Source organism: Xenopus laevis, chromosome 7L (genome assembly GCF_017654675.1).
Source record: "Xenopus laevis strain J_2021 chromosome 7L, Xenopus_laevis_v10.1, whole genome shotgun sequence".
Classification (NCBI taxonomy): Eukaryota; Metazoa; Chordata; class Amphibia; order Anura; family Pipidae; genus Xenopus; species Xenopus laevis.
Window position 1 is genome coordinate 134880161 of NC_054383.1, and position 14191 is coordinate 134894351.

Sequence of the window (14191 nt, forward strand, 5' to 3'; positions counted from 1 at the left end):
AGCAGTATCAAGTAGATTACTAGCCAGCAAAGTTACTATCAACTGTCCCTCAAATCACTAACAGCTCTCTCCCTACACTAGCTCTTCCAAGCACACACAGGCAGAATGAAAAAACGCTGCAGTTTATATATGGAAGTGGTCCAGGGGGTGTGGGGGTGGTCCAGGAGGGAGAGCTTCCTGATTGGCTGCCATGTATCTGCTGCTCTGGGGTGAGAGGGCAAAAATAAGCACCAGCTAAGGCGAACCCAAATTGGCGAACGTCGCGCGACGTTCGCGAACATTCGGCGGACGCGAACGGTCGATGTTCGCGCGAATTAGTTCGCGGGCGAACAGTCCGCGACATCCCTAGTTGCAATGGGGGTATAGTGGGGTAATCATCCTATAGGCTGGTTATAGTTAGGGTTAGAGGGACTGGTCAGCCTGAATACCGGTTACAGTGCGGGTAAGAGGGGTTTAGTTAGCCAATTGTTCCTTAACAGTGAAGGTTAGAGGGGTTGGTAAGCCTAAAGACAGTTATAATAAGGTTTGGAATAACCACTCTAGCCTAGATTTTCTTCTGCCTAAACAGTATTATAAATACAACAATGTTTTAATATATCTATAACTTTGGGCTTATGAGGGACCATCAAGGGGACTTTTCAGAAAATGTCTGAAAAACTTGCATTCACTATATTTTCCTATATACAATCCCAGGACAAGTTGTTCTGTGCAAGGGTAATTGTTATTGTTTTGATAATGTAACACCCCACAGACACTAGATAACAGTGGCCAAATATTCATGAATATGGCGACATGCTTGTTTTGCTTGGCAAGGGACACCTTCTCGCTGATGTAGAAATGCCCTCATGTCCATAGTAAATATACAGAAATCCACAGTAATGAGTAAGAGAACTGGCAGTAGGGAAGCGATCAAGTCCACACGTTCTTATAGTTCTGAAGCTCAGAAGCCCATTCAAGCCAACAGGGTTCTGTTCTGTGCCGTGGACTGTGTTTTTCAGGGTATTCGGTGGATTAGTAAGTAGAAATGTGGATCCGTCACACTCTGGGGGACTCCCTAGCAGTCTGTTTAAGGAATATTCCAGAATGAAACTCATTGGTGGTGTCAAATGGAGCCTACGACGCAGACGGCTGAAGTTATGTTTTTTTCATGGGCATATTAATATAAATCTTCTGATTATCTGCAAAATGGGAAAATAATATTGTTATTATCAGCCCACAGTGAAATTAAAATACAATAGCAACATTTCTCAAATACAGACCTCATTTCTTAGGCTCTTGGGCAGGTCTTGGGCTGACGCTTCAAGTGGCCATTAGGCTACTGCCAGGTATCCATTGAAACAGGGAATACAGGGTAGCAGGGTTATCAGGGTCCTCCCTCAGTGGGCTCCAGTTATTAACATGTCAATGTATTAACATATTGGTCACCTGGCCCCTAGGTGGAGGGCCCTACCAACAGATACAATGGGGCCCAATAAAAAAAGACTTGAGTACGACCATGCTCTGTTCCACCCAAGCCATACCTCATTATGCAAAATCCCCACTTATGATGAACCCAAACCAAGCCCTGCCCCCATGTGACCCACAAATTGCAGTTTAAGGTTTCTTGGGTAGTATCACCTGTAACCAGCTTTGGGCACAGGGTCCACAGGGGCTACTGCCTCCTGGGCCCCTCACTCCCTGGGCCTCCTACTCCAGCAGCAAAGCTTCCTCCACCCCCCCAGCCCTGGCCCCAAAGCCCCCTCTGGCCCCCACCCCAGCTGCAAAACCCCCTCCGGGCCCCCAACCCAGATGCACCCCCCTTCTTCCTCCCACCCCCTTATATTTTCTGATCTCAGAGACTCAACCAGAGCCAGGGAGAGAGGTTGGGGGCAGAGGCAATAGTTCCATTTAGGGACTGGGTTTGGGCTGGTGGAGCCCACCTGGATTTTCCCAGTATCCCACCGGCCAGACCTGACCCTGCCTGTACCCCCCAATGGTGGCCCTGTATTTGATTATTAACCATACTAGTCCTCACTAGTAGATTCAATGTGTTTCCAGTTGGCACAATTGCATACCTCCCAGCATTTTGGAAACAGAAAGAGGGACAAAAAGTCTTGCGGTGTGCGGTGATTTTTTTTACCACGCCCGTTTTTGTGGCCACACCCCCTAATTACCATGTCATTTTACACAATTTGGTAGGCTATGAAAGTTTGAACACATTTCTATGTTTTTTAACTGTTATTACTATTTTGCTAATGAAGGTGAATTGCCCTTTAAGCTGTGAGTCTTCGTTCAAAACTTTTACAAAAGTATGTTAAGTATGTGTTCTGGGATCTCTGCCAAGAGCCAATTAAGTTAGAAACTTTGTATCTTTTTCTGGCTGTTCAGTGCAGCAGATCAAAGAGAAACTCGGGGAATATCAGTACAAATCCAGGACTGTGGGTTGAGCTGTCAAAAGCGGGACTGTCCCACTCAAAACTGGACAGTTGGGAGGTATGCGAATAGTGCCCTATGTGCCTGTAGATTGATTGCAGATGAAGGTTCAGTTGTATGTGTCTTGGCCCTGCCCCCAGTGACATCACAACGGCCAGACCACACATCTCAAACCTGCCCTGTTCTGGGAGGCTTATAGGGTCGGACTGATCTCGCGGGACACCGGGAAAAAACCCGGTGGGCCCCCGCCAGACCAGACCCCCTCTCCCGATATTCGTATTCTAAAATAAAAAAATTCGCGCATGCGTGCCAAGTGGCGAGTCACAGTAGGGGTGCGGGGGGGGGGGCTGGAGGGGGCCCTGGACAGCAGCTCCTGTGGGTCCTGGGCCCTCCAGTTCGACCCTGGAGGCTTATCACATGGGATCTAAAAGGATAACTATGGGACATAGAAGAACAAGGCAGAAACTGCAAGCAAAAATAGAGACGCCTTTACTGGAGCAATGGCAAGACTGGCAACAGGAACATATAAGGGATTACAAAGTGTTACTGTTATAAGGAATTCAGCTTTAAATCTTGACAATTTCGTGATAATAGAAGAGCTGAAACCCTCTGCAGATAAATATCCGCCTGTACATAGATTTCTTACCCACAGAGTTGCGCTTCTGGAAAGTCCGCTTGGTGCAATAATATACGACCAGGATGATTATGACCGTTAAGAGGATGTCTCCGACCACGACACCCACCAAAGTCGCCGTGTCAATCCGGTAACAATCCTTACACCCCTCTGACATGAGGAGAACAAAGACGTCTCAGTAAATGACTTCACATAAATGTCAAGAAATTCTATATAAATGTATATGTACTACATTAAATCAGTAAATCATCCTTAATGTGTGTTTTGATGCACATTAATCTCAGTGAATAGTATGTTAGTCTTGTTCTAGTCTAGTTCCTGCTAATACATACAATTTCCATTATTTTGAACCCTGTATTAAAGGGGTTGTTCACCTTTAAATGAACTGTTATTATGATATAGAGAGTGATATTCTGAGACAATTTGTAATTGGTTTTCATTTTTTATTTGTGGTTTTTGAGTTTTTTAGCTTTTTATTCTGCAGCTCTCCAGTTTGTAATTTCAGCCATCCGGTTGCTAGGCTCCAAATTCCCCTAGCAACCATGCATCAATATGAATAAGAGACTGGAATATGAATAGAAGAGCATTGAAAGAGGAGTAATAAAAAGTAGCCATTACAATACATTTTTAGCCTTACAGAGCATTTGGGGTCAATTAAAGGAAATAGTGCCCGGTTTTCCTCATTTGGAAAACTGGGCAGGCAATTTAGACACGGGCAGCCCTTCAAAAAATGGGGCTGTACCTGTCAAAACCAGACAGATGGCAACCCTACATTAGACAATATCCAAAGAATAGAAAAGAACCCCCACTGGAACAGACTAAACTCAGGCAGTCACAAAATATTATTAACACACTTATTTGTAGTAGGTTAAAAAATTAAAATTAAACACCACTGGTCAGTGCATGAGGCTGAATATGCCACTTATTATTGTTGTAAAGTGCTGTGCAATAAATTATAAAGTGCAGTGCAAAGGATTATAAGTGAGGAGCATGGGAGGCCAAATTTATTGTTTCCCACAACAAATTCGGCGATTAATAAAGTGATACCAAAATTAATAACCAGTTTCTAAATTACTAGTAATACTAAGGAATAAATTGATAGTTATAATTGATTGACTAAAATGGAAATATATAATACAATAGATTATAAAGTGCTACAGTGCTAAATGGATTAGTAATCCTTACTAAGATTCGATTAGTTAATTAACTAGGCTGCCATTAGATAGAATAAAAATAAATCAATGTTCAAATTCATGAGAAAAGGAGGAAAATGAAAAAGGAGATGGTGGAGTTGTCCCAAAACTGCTACCTAATTTGTTCTATCCCTGGGACACCACAAAGGTGGAGAAGGCAGAGTAACCGGGACTGTGGTCTCGTAATTAACTGAGCCCTAAGCTGATTTGAGAGACTACGATATCCTATAAAACCACAATTCCGCGGTCTCCTGGGAGTTTTAGTATTGCAGAGAAAGAGAAGGAGTTGAACCGAGCAAAGATTCTATCCACCACCCTCCGAAATTGTTTGACCCCAAGTTTAAATAATTGTTTAAAAGATAACCAGATCTGGAAATGAAACGCCGACGCGCGTTTCGCTATGTTAGCTTTGTCAAGGCGTAATATTACGCCTTGACAAAGCTAACATAGCGAAACGCGCGTCGGCGTTTCATTTCCAGATCTGGTTATCTTTTAAACAATTATTTAAACTTGGGGTCAAACAATTTCGGAGGGTGGTGGATAGAATCTTTGCTCGGTTCAACTCCTTCTCTTTCTCTGCAATACTAAAACTCCCAGGAGACCGCGGAATTGTGGTTTTATAGGATATCGTAGTCTCTCAAATCAGCTTAGGGCTCAGTTAATTACGAGACCACAGTCCCGGTTACTCTGCCTTCTCCACCTTTGTGGTGTCCCAGGGATAGAACAAATTAGGTAGCAGTTTTGGGACAACTCCACCATCTCCTTTTTCATTTTCCTCCTTTTCTCATGAATTTGAACATTGATTTATTTTTATTCTATCTAATGGCAGCCTAGTTAATTAACTAATCGAATCTTAGTAAGGATTACTAATCCATTTAGCACTGTAGCACTTTATAATCTATTGTATTATATATTTCCATTTTAGTCAATCAATTATAACTATCAATTTATTCCTTAGTATTACTAGTAATTTAGAAACTGGTTATTAATTTTGGTATCACTTTATTAATCGCCGAATTTGTTGTGGGAAACAATAAATTTGGCCTCCCATGCTCCTCACTTATAATCCTTTGCACTGCACTTTATAATTTATTGCACAGCACTTTACAACAATAATAAGTGGCATATTCAGCCTCATGCACTGACCAGTGGTGTTTAATTTTAATTTTTTAACCTACTACAAATAAGTGTGTTAATAATATTTTGTGACTGCCTGAGTTTAGTCTGTTCCAGTGGGGGTTCTTTTCTATTCTTTGGATATTGTGAAATTTTTGAATACTGACTGCAGTCAGACCTCCACCAGAATTAGAAGGATAAAAACCAAGGGGTGTTTTGTGTTTGTAATTAACCCTACATTAGAATGAAATAATCCCAATTTTTAGAAATTATTTCCTTTTTCTCTGTAATAATAAAACAGTACTTGATCCCAACTAAGATATAATTAATCCTTATTGGAAGCAAACCCAGCCTGTTGGCTTTATTTAAAGTTTATATGATTTTCTAGTAGACTTAAGGTATGAAGATCCAAATTACAGAAAGATCCATACCCCAGGTATTCTGAATAACAGATCCCATACCTGTACTTGATCCCAACTAAGATATAATTAATCCTTATTGGAGGCAAACCCAACCTATTGGCTTTATTTAATGTTTCAGCTAAGGCCCATGAAAGGGCGAGTACTGAGGGGTTCACCTTAGATTATCAGTAATGACAATTAAGCACTGACTTACCTGACTCAGAGGATTCTGCGCAGGCTGAAAAATAAAGGACAGATTATTTACTCAGAAAGAAGTACCTTTTGCTGTAATAATAGTATTATTAATAACAATCATTCATAATATTCAGACAAGTCTGGTTTGTGTCTTGCCAATGGCTCTTGACATTTAAAGGACACGTTGCACCAAAAATGAAAATAATTTTTTTTTAAGTTATTCTTATCTATGTACAGTACATACATAAAGTCTCGTATTTATTGCAGGGGGTTCCCTATAAGTATTTACCACTGCAGCTACAACTACATTGACACCATTGATACTTGCGCCCAAACATGCCGCTTGCCTTTCCCTATAGGCACCAGTTTATCTGTCCCGGTGCAACTTCTGAATCAAACGCAAGGGCAGATATTGAGACATGAAGCTACCGGCACATTCAAGGTCTAGTAACCCAGAGCAACCAACCAGCAGGAGGCCTTCACAGGTCACATGTGATTCATTGCCATAGGTTTCCTCCAGCCTTCTATGGGGGAGTTGATAAAGAACAAATGGGGAGAATATAAAACAAGTTCTCTTACGGAAAAGGTAGGTTGACATTTCCCTTTGCTCATATTAGCCCTTGCCTTTTGCCAACCCACATTGGTATTTAATGAGTCATCCGCCAGCAAATACACTCAGCATGACAGTTCTAAGAAAGGTCATATTATAGAAGCAAACAATGTCCTCAATCATGAACAACCCCTCTGCTACTTGCCCTTTAATTTACCTCTGATATAGGCCAAATACCTGAAAGAATTTGTGCTGAAAGGGGACTATGACCCCAATTGTTATTTTTTTGCACTCATTCATTTTAGTAGGGAGTGTCTGTGTGTGCACCAGATGCTTCAATTAAGCTACCACCACCTACATATGTTTTTGTGGTCACACTGCTTGTTTTATGGACAATTCTAACCCTACCCACAAGCACCCCCAGAGAGAAAATCTATTTAAAGGGGTTGTTCACCTTTAAATTCACTTTCAGCGAGATGAAGAGAGTGATATTCTGAGACAATTTGCAATTGGTTTTTATTATTTGTGGACTTATTTAGCTTTTTATTCAGCTGCTCTCCAATTTCAGAAATCTGGTTGCTAGGGTCCAAATTACCCTAGCAACCATGCATTGAATAAGAGTCTGGAATATGAATAGGAGAGGCCTGAATAGAAAGATGAGGAATAAAAAGTTGCAATATGAATACATTTGTAGCCTTACAGAGTGTTTGTTTTTTTATATGGGGTCAGTGACCCCAATTTGAAAGCTGGAAAGAGTCAAAACAATAAGGCAAATAATTCAAAACTATAAATAATGAAGACCAATTGAATTGCTTAGAATTGGCCATTCTATAACATACTCAAAGTTAATTGAACCCCTCTAAGAAATAAATCAGAGAAGGGGCTCAGTTCCCCTTTAATGATCAGGCCATTTATATATAAAAGCAGGTTCACCTTAGAATTGAGAGCCATTTTCATCCTCCACTTCTCCATCTGAACATGCTTATGACACAGTGTTATTTATATTTATTCAGTGGGAAATTTTATAAGATATCTGGTTCCGAGTGACCCAATAGCTGGGCATTAGTTGAGTAGAAACTCAATATGCAGACAGATGATGAATAAATATAACATAATATACAAAGGCTGTTACATTTGCTAGAGTCCCACACCCCTGACAACCAAAGGGAAAAAAATCACCCAAAAAAATTCAAATGAAGGGTCATCTGGAATTTGTTATTATTAGGTTGTAAGCCTGTATCCAGCGTCTACAAAACTGACCTTTATTACTGTATTGTAAGTATGAATTTATATTGGTTCTACGGGCAAACAATTTCAAAAACAATTCTTCAGTTCTCTAAGCAGTAACACAATATACTGTATACTGGCCCCAAAGACGCCCCTCGAAATCACCAGATCTACAAAAGGACCTCACTTTGTGAGAAAGGGGAAATATAGTGATATAATATAGTGGAAGTAAACTCTCGGGTGAATATTTAGCTTTCATTAAGACTTTATAAACAGTTGCAGAAGTGGACAGAGTTTGGCAATTCCTATTTATTTAGGGGAAATGAGAGAGAGATTACAGTAACCCTTCCAACACTTTCCTCTTGTCTCTATATATTAGGTACCTATCTAGTGTTACCAATCCCTATTTCTGTAGGGAAATGAGAGAGAGCAGACAGTAACCCTTCCAACACTTTCCTCTTGTCTCTATATATTAGGTACCTATCTAGTACTACCAATCCCTATTTCTGTAGGGAAATGAGAGAGAGCAGACAGTAACCCTTCCAACACTTTCCTCTTGTCTCTATATATTAGGTACCTATCTAGTGTTACCAATCCCTATTTCTGTAGGGAAAAGAGAGAGAGCAGACAGTAACCCTTCCAACACTTTCCTCTTGTCTCTATATATTAGGTACCTATCTAGTGCTACCAATCCCTATTTCTGTAGGGAAATGAGAGAGAGCAGACAGTAACCCTTCCAACACTTTCCTCTTGTCTCTATATATTAGGTACCTATCTAGTGCTACCAATCCCTATTTCCGTAGGGAAATTAAAGCAGAGCAGACAGTAACCCTTCCAACAGTTTCCCCTTATCTCTGTCCCACTATGACCCTGATACACATTTCTGTAATCTAATCATTTCGTAAAACACAGTAAACATCAGAACAGAGTATTTTGCCCTGGACATCTACACCACTAAAGTCGTAAGCGGAGAACCAGAAAATCTCTTACAGTGCGACCAATACAATTCTCTGCTCTTGTTATGACTGAGCATCTTTCCACCTCTCTCTAGTTAACTCAGATCTATTTCATCCAACACATGTGGAGATCAGGCAAGTTAGTCACAATCCAGGGAGCAGCCAGCCTAAATAAATCCATATCAAAAACCTTTGTGGACCAGCTGAGGAGTAATTTACACACTGACATATTTAACTTCTACCAATCCTTTTTAACCTCTAGTTCTGAGCAGCACAATCTCTTATCCATGGTCTCCTGTGTCAGCCTTGAAGTTCTCACCTGCCAGCAGACATAGGATTACGAAGTGCACTGGGCGCATTTCACTCTTCATTTCGCTGCTGTTCCAAACATGGTCTGTAGCCCACCTTCTCACTTCTTTTGTATTTTACACACAGGGCAGGAAATCACAAGTGGTTTTCACCTCCCCCTCCGAGGAGTTAGAGGAATTTATGACGAGCACAATATAAGCGGCTCCCCCCTTCCACAAACCATTCAGACCAAAAAGAACATTTCCTTTTTCAAATTGTAAAAATTCTCTGATATCCTGCAAACTTGCAATATTTCAGTTCTGCAATTGAGAATTAGCAAACAGCCACTCAGCTGACATAGGTCCCTGCAGGAATTGGGTTTGGGCAACTCTTTCCCTTTTGATAACCACTTGAGCAAGACTCGATATTGAGTGATCCCAAGAGGAAATCTATGAGCTTGTGAAACATGAGTCAGATGAGTCAATAACCAAGACACTAAATTTTATATGTGCAAACTTACGTAGATGTGCAGTTCAGTAGCTGGGGAAGACTTTTTGCAGGGTTAAACACTAACAAGCTAAAATAAAGGTGGAAAGGGTACTGCAGCGAGGAGTAAAATGGTAAAAAGTTATTTTTTAAATATGTAAATAGTAAGAAAAAAACTGTAGAGAAAGAGTGGGTCTCTTATTTTCAGAGGGAGGTTGATTTGTTGATGAGAACAGGGAAAAAGCAGATATTCTAAACTGTTATTTTTCATCCGTTTACACAGCTGAGGAACCAGTTAATAAAGTCCCCTTTTAAATAGATCCAATTCTAATTATATAACTATTGATGCATGGGTGACTCAGGAGGAAATTCAAAAGAAACTAGTACTTATTGAGGTAATCTCTAAAGGTCCTGGACCAGGTGGTATTTATCCCAGTGTACTAAAATAGCTTAGCTCTGTGATTGCCAAACCTCTTTAAATTTCAGGACCTTTTGAGGTCTGGCATGGACCCAAGAAACTGTCAAATTGCTAATGGGGTGTCGTTACTCTAAAAGGGATCCCGTCCTTAGACTGAAAATTATAGTCCAGTTAGTTTGACATAAGTGGTAGGAAGGCTTTTGAAAGGGGCAATAAGGGATCAGATACTTGAATATATTGCAAATCCCAATATTATGAGTTTGTGCCAGCTTGGTTTTATGTGTAATAGATCTTGCCAGATGAATTAATTGCCTTTTATGCGGAGGTGAGCAGAAGAGCAGGATGGCAGTGGATGTGATATACTGTGCTGAAGCATTTGACACAGTATCACACAGAAGGGTTTTCTTAAATTAAGGAATATTGGTCTGGAACAGTGTTGTCCAACTGCGGCCTGGCCTGTGACCCCCCCCCTTGTGTGCGCCCTACATGAAAGTCTGCCAGCTGTTACTCCTTGTGTAAGCTTTAAAGGAGAACTAAAGTTTAAATAAAAAGTTAGTAGAAATGTTGTACATTATGTTTTGAGCTTCTGTACCAGCCCAAGGCAACCACAGCCCTTTGTTTGTCCAAATGTACCAGGCTCAGAAAAGTCCACAGTCCTTATCCGGCTCAACTTGTTCAAATCACGTTATGTAGAAATGGAGCCAGTGCCAAAGGCTCAGGAGACAAACATAAGAAATATAGTATAATATTGTTTGGCTTTATATCACCACTTAGTGAGCTTAATAGAGATTCCACTATAAACACCACCGTATTGCTAGGGGTTTTACTTTCCTTATAGGCTAATTCAGGTGGGTACTCAAAAACGTAATTCTTATAACTTGCAGAAAATTCTCTCCGACTACAGCCTATTCTTGTATAGCTGGAAATGGTACTCAGCAGCAATAGTGTAAAACTTTTTTTATTAATACAGGTATGGGACCTGTTATCCAGAATGCTCGGGACCTGGGGTTTTCCGGATAACGGATCTTTCCGTAATTTGGGTCTTCATACCTTAAGTCTGCTAGAAATTCATTTAAACATTAAATAAACTGAATAAGCTGGTGTTGCTTCCAATAAGGATTAAATATATCTTATTTGGGATAAGGTACAAGCTACTGTTTTATTATTACAGAGAAAAAGGTAATCATTTTTAAAAATTTGGATTATTTGGATAAAATGGAGTCTACGGGAGAGAGATCATTCCGTAATTCGGAGCTTTCTGGATTTCAGGTTTCCGGATAAGGGATCCTATACCTGTACTAAAATTAGATAAGAATATGCTCACATGTTATTTGTGTTAAAAAGCATGTCTACGCCCCGTCCCAATGAGAGCCTCCTTTTCTCAAATTATCCTCTTTTTCCAAGGCACAAATTCATTTTCAATCATGGACTTTACAGCGTTTCTTTTCTGGTTGTCAGGGGTCAGTAACTCTAGCAACTGTATAACATACGGTGTATATAATGTTATACTGTATTTATTCATCATCCGTCTGCATATTGAGTTTCCACTGCCATACAAACTACTGCCCAGCTATGAATTAATTGCCTTCTTCTTTTGACTCTTTCCAGCTTTCAAATGGGGGTCACTGACCCCATCCAAAAAACAAATGCTCTGTAAGGCTACAAATGTAATGTTATTGGTACTTTTTATTACTCTTATTTCTATTCAGGCCTCTCCTATTCATATTTCAGTCTCTTTGCAATTCAATGCATGGTTGCTAGGGTACTTTGGACCCTAGCAAGCAGATTGCTGAAACTGCAAGCTATTAAAGAAAAAGCTAAATAACTCAAAAACCACAAATAATAAAAAATGAAAACCAATTGCAAATTGTTTCAAAATATCACTCTCTACATCATACTGACAGTTCATTTAAAGATGAACAACAATGGGAGTTTTTCCTTGTGGCGACTTTTTTGTCCAAATGCATTAAAGACAATAAGAGTTTTTTTCTTATGGTGACTTTTTTTCCAAATTCATTATAGTCAACGATCATTTTTTCTTATGGCGACTTTTTTTCCAAATTCATTATAGTAAATGATCATTTTTTCTTATGGCGACTTTTTTGTCAAAATTCGTTAAAGACAATCGGAGGTGTTTTTTTTTATGGTGCCTTTTTTCCGAATTCATTATAGTCAACGATCATTTTTTCTTATGGCGACTTTTTTGTTTAAATTCATTATAGTAAATTATCATTTTTTTCTTATGGCAACTTTTTTGTCCAAATATATTATAGTCAACGATCATTTTTTCTTATGGCAACTTTTTTGTTTAAATTCATTATAGTAAATTATCATTTTTTCTTATGGCAACTTTTTTGTCCAAATTTATTATAGTAAACGATCATTTTTTATTATGCCGACTTTTTTGTCCAAATTCATTATAGTCAACGATCAGTTTTTTCTTATACCGACTTTTTTGTCTAAATTCATTATAGTAAATGATCATTTTTTTATGGCGACTTTTTTGTCCAAATTCACCATTATCGTAAATTATTATTTTTTCTTATGGTGACTTCTTTGTCCAAATTCATTATAGTAAATTATAATTTTTTCTTATGGCGACTTCTTTTTGTCCAAATTCATTATAGTAAATTAGCATTTTTTCTTATGGCGACTTTTTTGTCAAAATGCATTATAGTAAATTATCATTTTTTATTATGCCGACTTTTTTGTCTATTCATCCTTGGCTACCCAAAACATAACAAATGGCGACAAGGATGGTTCTTCTATCTCTGCAGCAGCCTGCACTTTTTCTTCCAAATCCTATTGAGCCTACCACACCTTTTACTGCTTGGATCCGTATGTTTGAAAATTACTTTATTGCTGCTGAACAAGGGGAGATTTCTGCTGCTAGAAAACGTGCTTTACTTATTCACTGCCTGGGAGCAGAGGGACAGCGTATATTCTATACATTACATTAACTGATGATACTTATGAAACTGCTCTTACTGCTATAAAGAACTTTTTCGTGCCAAGAGTAAATGTGGTTGCTGAAAGATATAAATTCCACCAACGTGGACAACGTAATGGCGAATCCACAGAACAATTTGCAGCAGCTTTGAGAGAGCTGGTTGTTACCTGTCAGTTTGGGAATCTAACAGATGAAATGCTAAGAGACCAAATAGTGGAAAAAACAAACTCACCTCTCATTAGAGAGAGACTGCTCCTAGAGCAGGATTTAACCCTTGCAAAGGCTATTACAATTGCTAGCCAAATTAAAACAGCAGTGGCAGAGGCTACCCAAAACATAACAGTGTACAATCTAATACAGCATTATTGCTGGTACTGACCCTTAAAAGAGGCAATATACTCCCTTTTTCCAACTTGGGTGAATTGAATAGAGCTTGTGATGCAGATGTATTTATATTATGGTTCTCAGCATCCGACTGGACTTTCTGGAGTCTTCCAAGATGCGACCTTCAGGGCCCCCCTCCCAATATCCCCACACACCCTTGGTGCGATGCATTCCACAGTCCAGGTAGAGCTGGCTTGGGTCAGCAGGGTGAATGAGGTCCTAGGCCCACAGGATTTTTTCTCAATGTCAAGTCCAACTGCGATGGTTTTATTATTATTAATAATAAGGTTGATACTAACATCAAATTCCACTTCCTTTTTTATAGAAGCAGAATCAAATTGGCAATCCACTGAAAAGCCTCCTTATTACCTCATTATACAGAGGGCTTACCAGGGGACTACTAATGATTAAAAGCAGAGGTTTACTGGCACTTTAGTAGGTTAACAAGATATTGTGTTTCATCACTCTGTGTCAGAAGTGACAATAATTCTGAAACCACCAGTTCCTTCTCCCCATCGGTTTCAGTTCGTAAATTGACTGCTGTATGAAACTCGTGAGCACTCAGACAAATCTAGCTGGCAGCCATTCATGCGGGCACTCGCAGGCATTTTTTTAGTCTCAGTAAATGCCAAATAAAGTTTGTCAACATTCCATGTAGTGTGAGTAAGACCTAAACATGCACTTTACATTGACAGTTATTGTACTCAGAACCTCTGTTTTATTTGTAGTTGTGATTGGCTGGTACCTTGTTTATGAACAGAGGATGCAGCGCAGAGCCCTAATTGCTACTATATCTATGTATTAGCTGTACATTCCAGTATAGTGCCATCTGGTGGAAGGTTAGTGCTGTCCACCTGGTAGCCTACAGGCTGCATCCGGCCCATGACTGAACTGTTCATCGTAGAGTGTTCCTGATAGGTTTCCCTGTCTCCTGCTCTATTCTCCCTGTCCTATGCTCCCAGTATGTGCCATACTCTGCCT

General features: G+C 39.6%; 1 protein-coding gene across 1 annotated transcript; it reads right to left on the reverse strand.

The window, feature by feature from the left end:
- Window positions 1-277: 277 nt before the first annotated feature.
- Window positions 278-9325, reverse strand: hcst.L (hematopoietic cell signal transducer L homeolog). Its single transcript, XM_041569832.1, has 4 exons — window positions 9004-9325; window positions 5971-5994; window positions 3059-3196; window positions 278-1178 (listed from the first exon to the last, which is right to left on the reverse strand). Exons 1-4 carry the CDS (start codon window positions 9053-9055, stop codon window positions 1135-1137), a joined length of 258 nt encoding a protein of 85 aa, XP_041425766.1. The 5' UTR covers window positions 9056-9325; the 3' UTR covers window positions 278-1134.
- Between the last annotated feature and the right edge of the window lie 4866 nt (window positions 9326-14191).